Below are 16555 nucleotides of genomic sequence, written 5' to 3'. Positions count from 1 at the left end.
AAGGCCGTACGAACCGTGGAGAGAGAGAGAGAGAGGCGAGGGCGCTGTGAGAGAAGGAGCAGGAGGCTCCTGGACAGCGGTCGCCAGGCTCTTCAGGGGTTCAGGGGGTCTCCAAGAGAGAGAGAGCTTTTGTGAGGGAAACTTTATGTGAGAGAGAATTGGGTGTACAAGGGTTGAGGGTGAGGTCTCCTCTTGTAAAATTTTCTTTTCATAGTAAAGTTTGCATGCCCCGTGGAGGCGAGCCCTTTTGTGGCTGATCCACGTATTTTGATTGTTTTTCCTTTTGTTTTGTTTCTTCTTTCTTCCTGCTGCATCGCGTGGTACTGAAAGGATCTTGGGAGGTGGTGTCCTGGCCAGACATCCACCCAATAATTGTCACTTGAGCAGTGCTCAAGTTTCACTTTTTTTTTTTTTGGACAGTGCTGTAGCTAATTGCTGTTTTACTTCCGGTAAAACATAGCCCAGATATTTCTCATCCAATATCTGCCATGCACTTGTTGTGGTTAGATTTATGCATGGTTTGATCCATTTTACTGTTCAAGATCACTAAAACAACACATGCTTTTGGACATGTTTGATTTGTCGCATTTATGCGACAAAACATGCACATCAAGCTTGTCTGTTGTGGTAGCAGAAAGTGAGAATTTTAGTATTTGTTTAGTTTTGTGCTCTGGTATGTAAGAACTGCACTAAACTTAATGATATTTAAATATGAAAAGCAATACTCTTTCATGTGTGGAAATCTCATTATTCTAGTGACATAAGCGAAAATGCACAAGGAAATATTTCACTAGATCTATCAGATAACAACAGAGTCTACCTTCCACAATAATTACAGTAGATATAGTTAATAATAATAAAAAAGAGCAATCTAGCATATTTTTTTTGTTAAGAAAAACTCCACCGATAATGCCTTCATTGTATTTCATAATCTAAATAAAACTTAAAGAAAATAATAAAGATTATAGATTCCAGTACATATGATAAAAACCATTAAACGGTCAAGAAACCTCTATGAGAGTCCTGCAGACTCTTAGTTCGGGCTAGAGTTGTATTAGATTCTTTGTGGAAAAATAGCATTTGCTTATTTTTCTTTTTAGAAAAAATAAAAAGAGATTTCGATACATATGACAAATATTATTCAACAGTCCATGAATCTCTACCAGATTCCTCCAGATCCTTGACATGGGCACTGACTTGAATTTTTCCCATTGGAGGGATGGTTCAAATTGTGGAACCATATAAAGTTTCAAACTGCAATTCTGCTTCAGATTGTTATATGATTGCGAAATCCCTGGGAAACCTGGCGGCTGTGATCTTGGTTCATGGAGTTCGGAGACAGACCGACCAATGAATGCATGGGTGACCAGAGGAGCTATCGATGATGTTGGGTCAATCAAGAACCGAAGTTACCGAACTGAACCAAACCAGCTTCATTTTGATCTCATTGCTATCGGATAATTCATGTTCTCATTGTTTGCTTTTAAAAAGTTGTGGTTCCCCGTCCCAATGTGGCATTTGGGCCCACAAAACAGTTTAGTGAGAAAGAGGTCAATGTGGCATTTGGGCCCACAAAACAGTTTAGTGAGAAAGACAACCTCTCTCTCTTCGTGAGAAGAGGCGGAAAATTCTTTGTCCACCGCTTCCGACGGAGAAAAACTGAGATGGAGCACACTGTTTCACTGGATTAGATCATATAACATAATTAATAATGAAGACTACACCGATTTTCAATATCATAGAAATTTAATGTAATTTAATTTTTTTTTTTAAAAATCTAACAAAAATATTCTTGTCTTCGAAAACGTCATCTTTTACTCTATTTTACTCATACTTGATCAAGATGTTATAAATAATAACAAGACGTTATAACAATTAATAAGATGTCATAAAAAATGATAGAGCATAATGAGAACCAACAAAATATCATAGAGAATAATAATAAGTGATAATAACCAATAGGATGTTATAAAAAGCAATAATCAATAAAAAATTATAAAAAGTAATTGGATGTCATATACTTGATATGATATCTTGTGTCAGTAATATTACTTTTTAGTAATTATTCATAAATAATAATAGAACATCACGATAATTAACAGGATATCATAGAAAATAATGAGACATCATGAGAACCAACAACATATCGTAGAGAATAACAGGAGGTGAAAATAATCAATAGGATGTCATGAAAAGCAATAACCAATAGGATGTTATAAAAAATAATAGGATGTCATATGCTTGATTTGATATCCTATATCGGTAATATTATTTTTCGATAATTATTCATAAAATACAAATGAATGTCATATCGTTCTTATGATGTTCTGCTATTTTCTATGACATTTTGTTAGTTATTATGATGTCCTATTATTATATATAACATCCTGACCAAGAATGAGCAAAATAGAGTAAAAGACGGCATTTTAGAGGAAAAAGACATTTCATTATAAAGAATTAAAAAAAAAAAAAAAAAAAAAGCTGAACTGCACTAAATCTGTGCAATGTTGGAATCCGATGCAGCTCCGTTACTAATTGCACTATGCGGCTCAATCTGGTGAAATGGTGCGCTCCATCTTAATTTTTCTCCACCGAAGGCGGTGGACAAAGCATTTCTGGAGAAAAGGGATGGCAAAGCCCACCAAACGATGTCATGGGATTAAGTAGACAAGATCAAAGGGGGACAAAATAAAGTAGAAAAAGGGGAGAGAAAGCCAAGCTGAAGGAGATCAAAATCTAGACTAAATCTCAGCACATCATTTCTTGTAGCAGTAATTTAACCAACATCTGCACTACCTCACGAGAGAACATAGACTGGTTGCTATTCTAATTCGGAGCAGCAAGGTGGTTTTGGAGATGCTAATGACAGAATCAGCAAAGTCGCTGGGCTCGTGTATTAGCAGGCAAGGCTCTGCATCCACCTCAACTAATCATCAAAAATAAATCAATCAATAAATAAGATGTAAGGGAGGCTTAGCATGAGGAATGGATGGATACCTACCTGACCAGCTTACATGGAGGGTCCCTGGAATTCATATAAAAGTCAGCAGAATGCAATTAAGCCTGTAGACCCAGCTCCTCAGACCAGAAATTTAATTTGGTCATAACATAGATGTAGTCCAGTCTACTTCCATGGGAAAATGGTTATCAGCTTGCCTGCTTGGATGACCTAGAGATTTTGCCAATACTTTGCTAATTGCTGGTATGACACTTTCCTGGCACATGGTTTTGGAGTTTGACAACCTCATGAGTACTTTGCTGCTAAAAGAGACATTTGTGGCAATAGAAAAGGCTCTCTGTCTCTCTCTCATCAGATATGATCTTTTTGTTTTTTTTTTTAAAAAGGAGCATCCATTAGGTGATCATGATCCCATCAATCAAGAATATTAATAATAAGTTTAATAAAATATGTATATCATTACAATATTTATACTTTTCAGAGGGGCCATTCTTAAACTTACACCTCTACCGAAATTAATGCAAAGGCATACAGAAGCAAAGAAAGTTATCGCCAAATAACAATGCAGAGTAGCAAAATTCAAAGAAGCACCTTCGTGCTAACAAGTGATGTTATATTCTTATAATTAATAGTCATATGGAATCGATATGGAGTGCAAGTATTTCAACCAAATCTAATGCATCTGTCTGATTCAATCATATCAAATTAAGCAAAATGTTAAAAGACAACAGCAATAATGGAATGTTAAGACATCCACGCCATGAAATCCATACCAAACCGAAACAATCAAATAATCAGGTCAGCTGATTGCCAACACTTCGATTGCACCAAAATGAATGATCAATGAACTGTATCATATGCATTGCCAGCGGCTGGTCACAAAATCAGAAAATGACTGCCATCAAAATGGAAAGAGAGTTCCGTACAAAAATAATGGTAGGACATCAATATTCCAATGTTACAAAAGAATGGCCTACGTAAGCAGAAACACTAGGCCTAATAATGAAACGCTGTCAGTCAAAAATTGACAAGGTAAATAGGACATTTGGAAGAAAAATTAACAGGATAATATTCTCTCTTTATATATATATATATATATAAACAAATATTTGTTGTTCCAGACTATCATTTTGTCACATAGTAATAAGAAGGTAAATTATAAAAAAAAAAAAAAAAGAAAATGGTTTACAATAATACCAACAATAAGCAATGAATTACAAGGAGGTATCATATTCAGCGAGAATTGCCATGCAGAAATGCCTTCTTGGGAGGTAAAGTGCCATCTGGAGTAATTGGACAGCTGAAAGATTCAGAACTTCATCCACCATTTGGATCCCAAAGGAGTTTCCGACTAACTGGTGGTGCAAATCCAGGAATATCACGAATATCCTTATTATGTGGGTTCACAATCTGGACATTTGAAAAACGAGGATTTAGCAATTGATGAATATGATTCCAAAAGAAACTTTGTACCCCCAATGAGGCAGATCCAAAACCCATCATAATTTTTATGATGAAATTAGTCTAGTCTTTGATATTTTCCACTATAAATATAGTTCTGGAATTCCATGTGCCTTTTTAGCATTTAAAAGAAACATGCCATGACGCTAATAGGAGTTAATTGTTTCCATGATATGCAGGGATGAAAACAGGCCAGGCCAAGCCATGCTACACCCATAAATGAGACTGGACTGTAATTTTTCCTCAGGCTTCAGCCCAGGCTTAGGCCTGAAAATTTTAGAAAATCCAGGCCTGAGTTCGACTTGAGCCCAGGCCTCAGGCCCAACTTGAACTCAAGCCAGCTGACTTAAATCAGCCTATGTGGACCAAAAATTGGGCTGACCCAATTTGGCCCGATTGAGATTATATGCTAGTGACTTGGGCAAAGTTTGTTAAAATTGCATTTTAACCATAAGCATCCTCAAATCTCTCTAAATCCATCAAACTAAGAAATTGGCTATGTTCTGTAAACGCATACGGACATACATATGAGTTTCAATACATTTAATGATTCCCGAGGATATGGAAAGAAAACCATTGTAATAGATTTCAGATATGGTTCGGGCTTGGTTTCAGGCCTAGTTCGGGCTCAGGCTCAAGCCATGCCAAATATCTACTCAAGCACCCAGTCCAAAATGTCAACAGGCTCTAAATTTTAAGCACAAACCCTATCCAAATTGATTTGAGCCTAGCCCATAGCTAGCCCCAAAGTCGGCGTAGCCTGACAGGCCTCAGACAAGTCTGGGCCCACTTCCAGCTCTAACAATATGAAGAAAATCAGAAAATCATTCAATATAAGAACTTGGAATGAACCAAAGTGAATTGATATGTCGGAACACAGTACTTGCCAAATACAAAATTTAGTTCCATTTTCTTCCATAAGTGATGGCACCATATTCACAGCGACTAAGCTTGCAAAACAACAGGAATAGCAGAAGCCAGCATATACTATGATTTCAAGATAAGCATTCATTCTATGAACTATTTAAAGCAAAGATAAAAATTACCAGTGCATAAAATTAAATATCAATCATTTTTTGTCTAAATTTCAATTCTTTCATATGACTCATTAGTTACAGCATCATCTCATTATAAAGAAATCAGGTAGTAGAACAGCATCATACTAAGGTTGTTTTGGTGATACAAGTTTCGCATGAAAATAGAAAGACTAGATCAGCTCCACAGATCCACGGGATCAAGATGGGCTGAGTTGAGACACAAAAGCATAACAGCATGCCTAAATCTGTAACAGATAGTCCAGAATATGAAGTCTGGTTAGGCAAGGACAATGCCTTGTATCAGAAAGGTATGGGTTTGGGCTGTGAGAACAGCCTGCATATGAGTTCCAATCTTAACAAAAAGATTATGTAAATCTTAACTGGTTTACTGTTACGTGGATCCAAATGTCTTAGCAAAATTATGTATCAACAGGTTCAACAGTAAAATCTTAACAAAAGAGAAAAGGAAAGTCGGCAAGAGAAGCTTCAAAATTTAACAAGCAAATGATATGTTCACCTTTACAATAATGATCGCTATCACTCCAATCACTATAAGGAAGAGCAAAGCCATTATACAACGGTCAGTAGCAACCTAAGAAAAAGGTTATTAATATGAGAGAAGAGAGACACTACAGACTTAGAAAATCAGATAAGAAGTCCAAGTTTTTGAGAAACTAACCGATCTACCAATTTCCTTCACCAGTTGAGATGCCTTCTTGATGGAAAAATGGATTGAATCTAGTTCGTTAACAATCCTATTCATTTGTTCAGTCTGACAAAATTTATGAGATATAAGAATGTGAATCATATTGTTAGCTGAATTGGAACTCACAAAAAGAAATTGTCTAGATTTAAGGCTGAGGTGGGAAGCTACGGTTATCAAATCATGATAAATAACACACCTGTGCATTGAGAGCAGCTGCAGTCTCTGCACCAACATTAACGGTGTCTTCCACAACCTGTAATCCACAACCAGAAAGTTGCTGATTACATCCAGAAATAAAAGAACTTTAGATTGGAGGTATGTCCACCAAAACAAAGGGAATCACTGGTATCATACAGGTTCTACACTCAGTAGAGCTGCTTGGTTTCATTTTTAATGTTAGCAGGATAATTATATATTCTGGACTGTCAGGTTCTCAATGACAAATAGTCATGCACCATTTTCATAATGGAAATATATAGAAGGTACATCTTCTAGAGATATCAAAAGTAGGAAGCTATCAAATATAACAATCTCCGCTACTAAAACAAAGAATTGGTTTAGCGACCATTGGAGGAAGCATAGCAGTATCCATAAATTAGCAGTTTACAGCACCTTAACTTTGTTGCTCAAAGTAAAATGAAGAGGCATACTAACATGCCTGAATGATACTAAAAGAGGTATGATGAAACAAAAATATGCTATATAGCATGCTCCAATATCTGCACTTTATGTAACTTCATATTCCCAAGATGAGGTCATAGAAATTAATAACACTGACATGTAAGACTAGACAATGTAAGAGATAGGTAAAACCACATTAAACCGTATTGCATGAATTGATGGAGATGTCATTGACATCAATATAGTAACATGTAAAGGATGTAAACGGAATTGTATATTAAATTTAGGTAGGTCAAAAGGACTTAATAGAAAAGGAAAGACATAAATACTTGTCTTGGAGGTGAAGGAAAATTTATGCCAATATTGATACTTTGGCATACAAAGGTTATAGAGTAAAATCAAACAACTAAAATAAGGTTGACCGGTTCTCCATTTGCAGCAGAAAAAAGGCAAAAGAACATTAAATGAAAACTCTTGCAATTAGCATTTCTTCAACCAAATTTATAGCTACTGAAAGTTAACATTCACCTTCCAAATCACCTTAAAGGTAGACCATGTTTTTAAAATGATAAGAAAATGAGTAACAGGAAAGAGACTGCAACTCCGGTGATGTTGCATTATTATGTAGTAACCTAGGCAACTCAGTTAGGCAGCATGCTGTACACCATACTATTTGTAAAACTTGTAGCATAAGAAAACCTGGAAAGGACTGCCAACTACAATCTTTTGATCAGTTACATAATAAAATTTGGAGGAAAATCTAACCTTCTTTGACCTTTCAATTGCTTGATCTGTCTCATCCATCATTTGGTGTCCAGTGTCCATTAGCTGTTGATTGGTCATAGCTGCAAACAGCATGTCACATTAGAAATTATAGATCACATTAAACTTCTTACATTAGAATTATTCTTGTGTCCAGAAAAATGATTAAAAATAAAATTAATGAAGTTATGAAAAATGCGGCAAATTTTAAGAAATGGACAGTCGACTTTGACGTCAATGTTTGTGGAAATGCATGCCTAAAAGCAAGGAGCCTAATAATTCAACAAAGACAACTTTTTCTTGAGCAGTTTTAATTAGATTGGTTTTGTATAATCTCATTCATCTAGGTTTCTCATTGTCATTATCATGATTTAGATGATTTCCTCCAATAATTGGAGAAGGTAGAAACTGGAGTTTCAGAACCACCTGATTTCAAAAGACATAACTTGAGACATACTTTCTAATTGCATGTTGTATAACCACCTGATTAGCATAAAAAACTTCTTTTAAACCCTATTGGAGCAGTAATGCTGTGAAATTAGCAGCATAGGCAATACAATCTTCAGTGATACTGGACTGGATCTTATAGGTGTTTTACAATCACACGCACTTTCCAGCTGAAACTTATTTTCATCTTGATTTTAAGTAGCTTAAATGTAATTTGTCTATTTGAAAATGCATGTGCCAGGATAACAAAAGAACTTACTTGATGCTAACATAACCTTTTCATCACCAACCCCATCTCCACCACCAGGACCATCAAATAGATCAACTCTTTTATTTTCAAGACTATTTGCATGCCTGTGGTTCCATAAACAAGAGTATCTAAATTAAATTTAACAAAATCAGACAAGGTTTTCTGGTGTGTTTGTAGATTGGAAACGAAAATAATAATTGAAAATCAACTTTCTAGGACACATAGGAAATGATAGTGGTATGAGTGGACTGCCAAAATTTGCTGATGACACTAAAAATTGCAATTTGGCAAGACAACAGATATGTTCAAGAATGAGAAATGAAATGATATATCTAGGCATCTGAAAAGAGCTTAACGTTTGATTGATGGTAAACTTGCAGCAATATTTCATAAAATAAAATTAAAAAGGCAAGCACAAGGAGGTAAAATCATCTATTTCCACACAAATTATCAGAGTAAATCAAACATGAAAAGGATCAACCTTCAAACCACCCCCCCTCCCTCAAAATAAGTAATAATATACATCTTATTACTATAATTTCCATTAATTTCCCATACTTTCTTCTGTTTAATTTCTTCAAAACTATCTAGTAGCATCCGTAGAACTGAATTCCATATGATTAGATGAACTGGCCAAAGTTTCAAACTCTAGCCACTTCAATAAAGCTCTACGACTGGAAAGACCAGCAAAGAACATATCTCGTCCATAAATTAGGTATCAACAGTCTTCTCAACCAATACTGTATTTCCAGATGCAACAAATAGTTAATCATCTAACTGGGCAGTACATAAATAGAACAAGAAATATTAAAAATACTATTAGATTTTCAAACACCAGAAGAAAAGAGAACAGAATAAGATTGACTTGTTCATGGAGAAGAAAGAGATAAATTACAAATAAAAAGGGAAATCTTTAGCTGAATTTTTTTAGGAATAAGAACATTTTTGAGGAATAAAAGTTAGCCAAGTGTACAACAAAAATGATGTATGGAACAACTGAAGCACAGAGTTAGTATCCCATATCAGGGCAGCAAGGATAGACCTTGAAGAAAAATTGACAAAAAAATTATATCGAGTGGAAAACCAAAAGCATTGCTGGAAATGCAACTAAATTCGATATCCGATTGTAGTTTAATGCCATAACCTCAAGAACAACAACATTCTATAATATATTCTTCCACCATCCATAGAAGTCAGCAAATATTACTTTCAAGGATAAGATATTGTTATTTTATTTTCTATGATCCCATGCAAGGAACTAAACTCCAAAACTGAAAGCCTTCAACTCATGAGTGGGATGGCCATAAAAGAACCAATAATTATATTGATATAGAATAAATAATTACATTATACCAATATTTGTTAGACTATTGTATATAATGTATAGTATAATGTAGAGTACGTTTAAAATAATATAATAAGTGATCAAAATAATGAACTTAAATGTTATGCTGATAATGTAATAAATAATATTATTGTAATTTTACATTTTAACATATGATAATTATATTAGATGCACCAGAATAAAAAGATTATATTATAGTAACAATGTAATATGAATATTGTTCTGTCAATTGTATTAAAAGTAAGTAAACAATTTACTGTTTCCAAATGGTGCAACTTTATTAGGTCAGCTGTGGGGTCATGACACTTCTAACATTTAAGAACCAGTGAAAAGTAAAAAAAGCACTGGCAGTTGTTACTTGCCTGCATCCAAAAAAAAAAAAGCTTTTTCCAACAGAAATGCAAGCAAGACAAGCAGACAGTTACAAATTAAGTTCCAGCTTTTCTTATTGAAACTTAAATTGCAGGAAGTGGAACCTCACGTAACTAAATGTCCCTAAATCATCCCAGAATTAACACCAACAAGAAAAAATCCTAATATGTCGTCAAAAAAAGAGATACATTAGGAAGATTAATTATCCCATATATGAGAAATACCTGGAAAGATAACAAAACAAGCTAACGAATGGATAATCCTATTTGCTATCTAGGAGTATAAACTATTATAATAAGAGAATTTTATTACAGGAGATTTCTGGAAACAAAAATGATAAACCAATTCTCCAAGGAGGAACAGTTGAGTCCCCCACCCCAACCAAAAAAAAAAAAAAAATTCCTACTTCAGTGTCACAATTATACACTACTTTTTGCCTATGTCCAGCCAATTTCCCACTCAAGGAAGGAAAGGAACCATTGAGGGAAAGAAAAGATAATCTCCCCAGTGATAAGTTTAAGTTTAAAAGAGTCAGAATATCTTAACTTTCCATCATTGCTGTTGTGTATAAAGCAGACAAAACCACATCATCCTCCTAACTCCATCAATTCTAACCATTCAGGCTATTAGTTCCCCAGCATCGGCAACAGGGAATGTATCATTCATAAGAACGAGCTCAATGCATGAGGTGTTTTTTTCAATGCATCCAAACTGAAGCTATTCATTTGCACCCAATTGCTATCTGTCATGTATAACATAGTTTGAATTTGCAGTATATTATCTTTCCATTCTTGCTGTTGCATACAGATCCACCACAAACAAACATTAAACCATGTACCATTCGCTCTTAACACCTCTTGTCTCCATCTATTTCAGCCATTAGTTTCTCAAGAGAATGTCACTCACAGCATAGGGCTAACCACATAAGGTGGTCGTTTAGATGCATGCAAATTGAAACTACTTGACCATGGCCAATCACTATCCATGATGTACACCATAGTTCGAGCTTACACTAGCCAAAAGGTGAAAAGTGATAGCAGCATATATGAGAGTCCTGATTCCAGTCATCATATGGATTTGCTCAAGCCTGTCATTCCCATCATGTTTTTTATTGGGTTGGACTGAGAGGAGGCGTGACAAGAGATGTTATGGTCTTCTACATTAGCTATACTCTTCAATTTAGCCTAGAGTACCTGCACCCATCTTTGTACTTAAAAATGATTATTGGTAATGAGACTTACACAACTACATAAGAAATACTTAAACACTGAAAGGATCCAATGCTTAGAAACATACCCACAGCAGATGCACAAACCCCTGTCGACGTATTATAGATGGTCTCTAAAAGCGTATTATTGCTTCCCCTATAAATACAACAGTGCTGCATGTGCTTTGCAAGTGAGGTGAAAAGGAAGTGCCAAGTGGTTGGGGCTAGAAAGACTTACACAATAAAAGAGACAAAAGCTGATAGGGTTCACAAATATATGGTATCCATGGCCAAAATATTTAAATGCAGAGAAGTCCAAAGAAGAAAAGTGCAAAAGGCCTCAGAGTCTAACAGTCAGCTAGACTCCAAGTCTTTTCACACAATCCACATAATAGGTCCACATCATTGAAAAAAATTAAATAAAATCATGGAAACAAAAGGACGTAACACTCTTATCATAAGATTTGCAACTAACAAGGTTACTTTAAACCTTCAAATACCCCTCTTTTTTTTCTTTCTTTTTTTTTGATTCTTAGATACCTCTCAAAATATTAAGAACTATTATTATACTTTCAAATGAATGCTCAAATGTCAAAAGGTAGATTTAGCTATCATACATTACACCAGCATATAGAGTTCCTACAATGTGATTTAATTGCTATGTGGTTCTCATCTCTAGACATTATCATCTTCAACATTCAGCCTCATGGCTTCGAATGCTAATTAAAAGATTAATCTTGTAGATTGTATCAATTAACTTCTTACAAGAATGGTGTAGAATGCCTAAAAAGTATCCTAGCCACCAGTTAAACAAGAACTGATGAACAAAGGATCACAAGCAAGTCCCAAAAGGACAAAAGAAAAAGAAACTCAGAATCACCAGAGAAGATATCCTTCTGTCTTAGTATTTTCCCACTATTCTAGAGCAATACATCAAATAAAACTTAAGACTCTTTGCTCATCTAAGATACTAAAGAACATCTTTCCAGAGAGCAGATCTTCATGATCATCACCTTTTTTCCATCAAGATGGGGTCAGTTGTGGAGTACAACTTTGAGTACATGAGGCTCTGCCTTAAAATCAGATCACAATCTAAGGTCCCAAGTTCAACTTCCCCCCTAGTTCTCTTTATGTTTCTTTGTTTCAGTTCTCCTTATCTACAGAAAGCAAAAGTTGGTCTTTCCAAGTTCATTATCAGAGTATTCATAGCAAGAGCATGGGAACCAATAACAGAATGCAGAGCAGATACAGAAGTATGAATGTTCATATACAAATACATGCATAAATGCAAGAGATGCTCCACTGTATAAAAAAGTAAACAAATTAGAAACTAAGATAAAAACTCACTGCTTCTTGAGAGCAACATATGAATTCAGTTCTTTTATCTGAAAAAGGCATGCTTCAATACAGTTAGGTGATCAATGTGCAAGGAAGTGTAAAATAAAAGGCACAAATTAAACCAAAGTTGCCAATAGTACCATTGACTGTTTCTTTTCATTGAGCTTTTTGTTGGCATCCTGAGTATTTCTGCTCTCCACTTCCTTCATCACTCTTTCAAATTCCTTGATAAGCCTAGAAAAACACCAACGTGCACAATCAAAAATCAGCAAAAGACAATTATTGCATACTAATAACTTAGCATAACTCTCTTTTTCTGGTAATTAGCATCATTTGCATGCATTCTGCAGTATTTGAAATGCACCATCATCAGTTTCGGACAAAATCATGATGAAAACAATATAACGAGAAATTCATTACCATACACACAACAGAGGACATGTAAATGATATGGCTGAGAATTATGCACGGCGATACACAACAATAGATTTCTCTGAAAATAAGCTTTTTATTGTACTCCACTAGTAAAATTAGCTTCCCTGATGAGCTTTACAAAGTATACAACCTTTTAATACTCTGCCACCGTAAATTCTGACCATTGAAGCTCGACATTCACATTTACCATTACAAATCAGTAATACAGACAGTGATTTGTGGGTTCTGACTTGCATATTCAACTAGAAAGTTTCTAACATCCGTAGCAAAAGTGCAACTAAATTATCAAGAAAACAAAAAGTACTTAAGTAATGGCAACTTCTTTTTTTTTGCTTAAATAAAAGAATAGGAATGAAACAAAAAAAAAAAAAATGCAATGAAAGCTCCAAATTTTGCATAACTATGTAAAGCTCCAAATTTTGCACAACTATGTATCGCATAGAAGAGATTCATAAACATTTACCTCTTGCATTCCCGCATTTTATCAGTAAGTTCTTCCAACTGCCTACTTCGTCGATTTGGGTCTTTGATTTTCTCCAATTTCTGAAATCCATTTCTGTTGGCAACGCCATAAGCACAAATTACTCAATGCACCACAATGGGCTGTCCAAGAATCTCTAGTATTAGTTTCACACTAAGTTTCCTTAGTTGATACAAGAAATGATCATTGGCAAATTATTCCCTTCATGAACCGCATTCAAATCTACATATAACACCAATTTCAGACAATAAATGTTAAAAACTTCATATTTCACCGGTTAATTTTGCATTCTTCAAAAATTTTTCATTGAATTCGAGGAAATGAGGTGGAGAAAGAGTTTTGCGGAAACTACTTCTAGATATTCTACACACTTCCGTAATAGATATTTCAAAAAAAAAAAAAACTTTTTCTTAATTTGCTAGAAATAATGTATTGAGGAGGTTAGATGGTTAACAATCAAGTCCTGCCATAATCTAACAAACGAAATAGAAGTGAAGAGTTCGGAATTCTTACGACAATGCGCGGAAGATATCGTTGATCTGACCCTCGATCTCGGCCAGCTCCTCGCTGATCTCAGAAAAATCCATCTCGAACTCCTCAACAATCAAAAATTATATGAATCCAAAATCACTCCTCTAACGACGTCTAACATCCACCGAATCCACTATTGAGCTCCTCATCGCGTTCCAATCCCCAAACACTCCATGGCGATCCCGGCTATTTAGGAATCCAAATACGATGCTTCAAAGACTTTCCGATCTCCCCCGGAATCGTCGAACCGGAGCCGAGAACCCCCAATGCGGGTTCCGAATCGAGATCCAGACCCGCGCGAGAGGAGATGATGGGAAGGAGGGAGGAGGAGAATCGATGCTAGGGTTCTTCGGTGTTTCCAGATCTCGTGGGCGCACGAAGGAACGGTTTGGGAAGTTTTCGAACAGCTCGGTTGGTTTTTTGGTCCGATTTCTCTTCAAATTTTGAGCGAATTTTTCCCGATCGAAAAGGGCTGGGACGTCCGTTGGCTGTACTGTTTGCTGTCCGAGATCATGTGTGGGATTTGATCGTGTTAGATTTGGTGGTCCAATTTCGTAATCCAGATGGTGACCTCCCTCGTACGCAACGAAATGTGTCGTTTCTGGTGAATATTTCTAGAAGGCGGTGTTTCATGTTATGTAAGCGTGGCCAGGGCCTGTTTAGGGCCATTTATATATGGTAAGTGGTAACCCCACCCCCCCCCCCCCCCCCCCCCTTTTTTTTTAAATAAATAAATAAATAAATAAAAAGAGATTTTTAAGTATCCATATATTATCTTGCAAGGAGATTCTGCAATAACTATTTCATGGATTAATTAGAGATCAAATCAGTGGTGATGCATTCTTTTGCTTCACGATATTCACAAATTGAGTGATATTTTTAATTATTTTAAAATTTACCTATTTTGAAAGAAGAAATCTTATCACTTGACATATAAATTTCAACCTCTAACCAGCTACCAGACTTCATCTGGACTTTTTTTGGATGTTGATCTACGATGCTTTTGGTTGTATTTATGCTAGGCCCGCTTAATTCTTTGTTCTTCCTTTACTCTCAGTTGCTAGTGGCATTTGTATCAAAGGAAAAAAATAGACTAATCCCAACAACCTTATCTTGGTCAACATCTAGGTTCTCGAGTAGATCAAGCCATTGCTCATGAAATCGGAGATCCACCGATCGAAGGTTGAGATGGTGATGTTGCCATCTAGATTTGAATCCCTAATTTTTTTTTTTTTTTAAAAGAAGGATAAAAGAAGGTACCATCTGAACTAAAGTTCGTTTATCGCACATGCTTATTTTGTAAAGCAGGAGGCATGGTGGAAAACAAAAACCATTATAGTATTATAACAGTCTTAGAAGGCATCGGTCATGTTACAAATATTACAATTATTATTTGACCACTATGTTATTATAATAATCATTTATATAACAAAAATAATGATCATTGTTTTATATTTATACTATTTCTATAAATAAAATATTTTAAAATAAATTTTATATTAAATTTTGTTAAAAAAGGAGCTTGTACCATCTAAAAATATATTTTTTGTTGAGAAAATAAGATTTCGATAATAATGATGTTACTTTTCTGTGGTTCCTTATTATTATTTTATATTACAGCACCATTTTGATGGCCACTACAATTGTCATCGTTCCAATACAAAGAACTCTGAGTCATGCAGAAGGGGACATAATGTTAGTAGTTATAATCATTATAGTAGTTGATAATTAGTTCTGGTGGCTATTTGTTGTAGCAGAATGATGCTGTTTTTGATACCTTGGTTGGTGGTAGAGATGTGCATACATGTGGTTTAATGTGTCAGCCTAAATGAATTGGACTCGAGGCCTGCTTAAAGAGGGAGGCTTGTGGCATGTAACTCCAGCTAGCGTTACATGATTTCCATGTCAAGGTAAAGCTAAAACAATAGGTCCTTGGCTTGCTCAGGAATATGAAATAATTAAATGCTTCTTTCATCCTCTCTCATCTTCATTTCATTTAACAGGCTGACAATACCCTTTGCATTCTAATTGGGATAAGCTGCTTTGGGTGGAAACACAACTAAATGGACAGGGATAGCAATAGGTTAGGAGGTTGGCATCTTTGTCTGTCTCTTCTGTATCAAATTCACAAATGTGCAGATGACTCAAAGACTCAGATGCAAGGAGGGAGACAAGGGGAGAAAGAGATCAGGTAATAGGGCCAAAGGAAGGCCTTTGATGCCCAAAATTCTGCTGCACATCTGCCATGTTAGGTCTCATTACTTACAACTGTAAATATCACTAGTGGTGGTTGAATACAAAGTTGGCAAGCCAGCATAAGATATCCTTAGATATCATAATACCAATAGAATGTGACATGCATGTTAGAATCCAACACAATTTAAAAGAGTCACCTATCACCAAAGTTACAAAATATTTTTTTAAAGCTACCTTTAATTGAAAGAGACAAGTGCAATACGTAAAGCAAAATAGTAATGGACATGTCGATATACTACTATAATAATAATAATAATAAACTAAAATTTGAATAAATCAGAACCATTATTCTAAAGTATAACATGCTAAATATTATAAACATTTTGCTAATTCCTTCACCTGCAATT

General features: G+C 35.3%; 1 protein-coding gene across 2 annotated transcripts; it reads right to left on the bottom strand.

The window, feature by feature from the left end:
• Window positions 1-4054: 4054 nt before the first annotated feature.
• On the bottom strand, window positions 4055-14518 carry LOC105055038 (novel plant SNARE 11). Of its 2 annotated transcripts, none has more exons than XM_019853976.3 (10): window positions 13935-14518; window positions 13404-13543; window positions 12646-12739; window positions 12515-12552; window positions 8253-8347; window positions 7550-7629; window positions 6360-6416; window positions 6137-6229; window positions 5975-6049; window positions 4055-4369 (listed from the first exon to the last, which is right to left on the bottom strand). In XM_019853976.3, exons 2-10 carry the CDS (start codon window positions 13418-13420, stop codon window positions 4277-4279), a joined length of 642 nt encoding a protein of 213 aa, XP_019709535.1. In that variant the 5' UTR covers window positions 13421-13543; window positions 13935-14518; the 3' UTR covers window positions 4055-4276. The 2 variants fall into 2 exon arrangements, with proteins under 2 accessions (XP_019709535.1, XP_010935035.1); XM_010936733.4 differs by having other exon boundaries at window positions 13404-13496; window positions 13935-14513.
• Window positions 14519-16555: the final 2037 nt, after the last annotated feature.

This window comes from Elaeis guineensis, chromosome 12 (genome assembly GCF_000442705.2).
Source record: "Elaeis guineensis isolate ETL-2024a chromosome 12, EG11, whole genome shotgun sequence".
In the NCBI taxonomy this organism is placed as follows: domain Eukaryota; kingdom Viridiplantae; phylum Streptophyta; class Magnoliopsida; order Arecales; family Arecaceae; genus Elaeis; species Elaeis guineensis.
Note: the sequence above shows the minus strand (reverse complement) of the source record. Positions and strands in the feature narration are given on the sequence as shown.

What these genes read in the sequence shown, in the direction of transcription:
- LOC105055038 (XM_010936733.4), bottom strand. Translation starts at nt 14,008, where the DNA reads ATGGATTTTTCTGAGATCAGCGAGGAGCTGGCCGAGATCGAGGGTCAG. An exon ending in AAAATGCGGGAATGCAAGAG is followed by an intron (nt 12,740 to 13,403) that starts GTAAATGTTTAT and finishes GTGTTTTTCTAG; the next exon opens with GCTTATCAAGGAATTTGAAA. An exon ending in TGAAGGAAATTGGTAGATCG is followed by an intron (nt 6,050 to 6,136) that starts GTTAGTTTCTCA and finishes CCTTTTTCTTAG; the next exon opens with GTTGCTACTGACCGTTGTAT.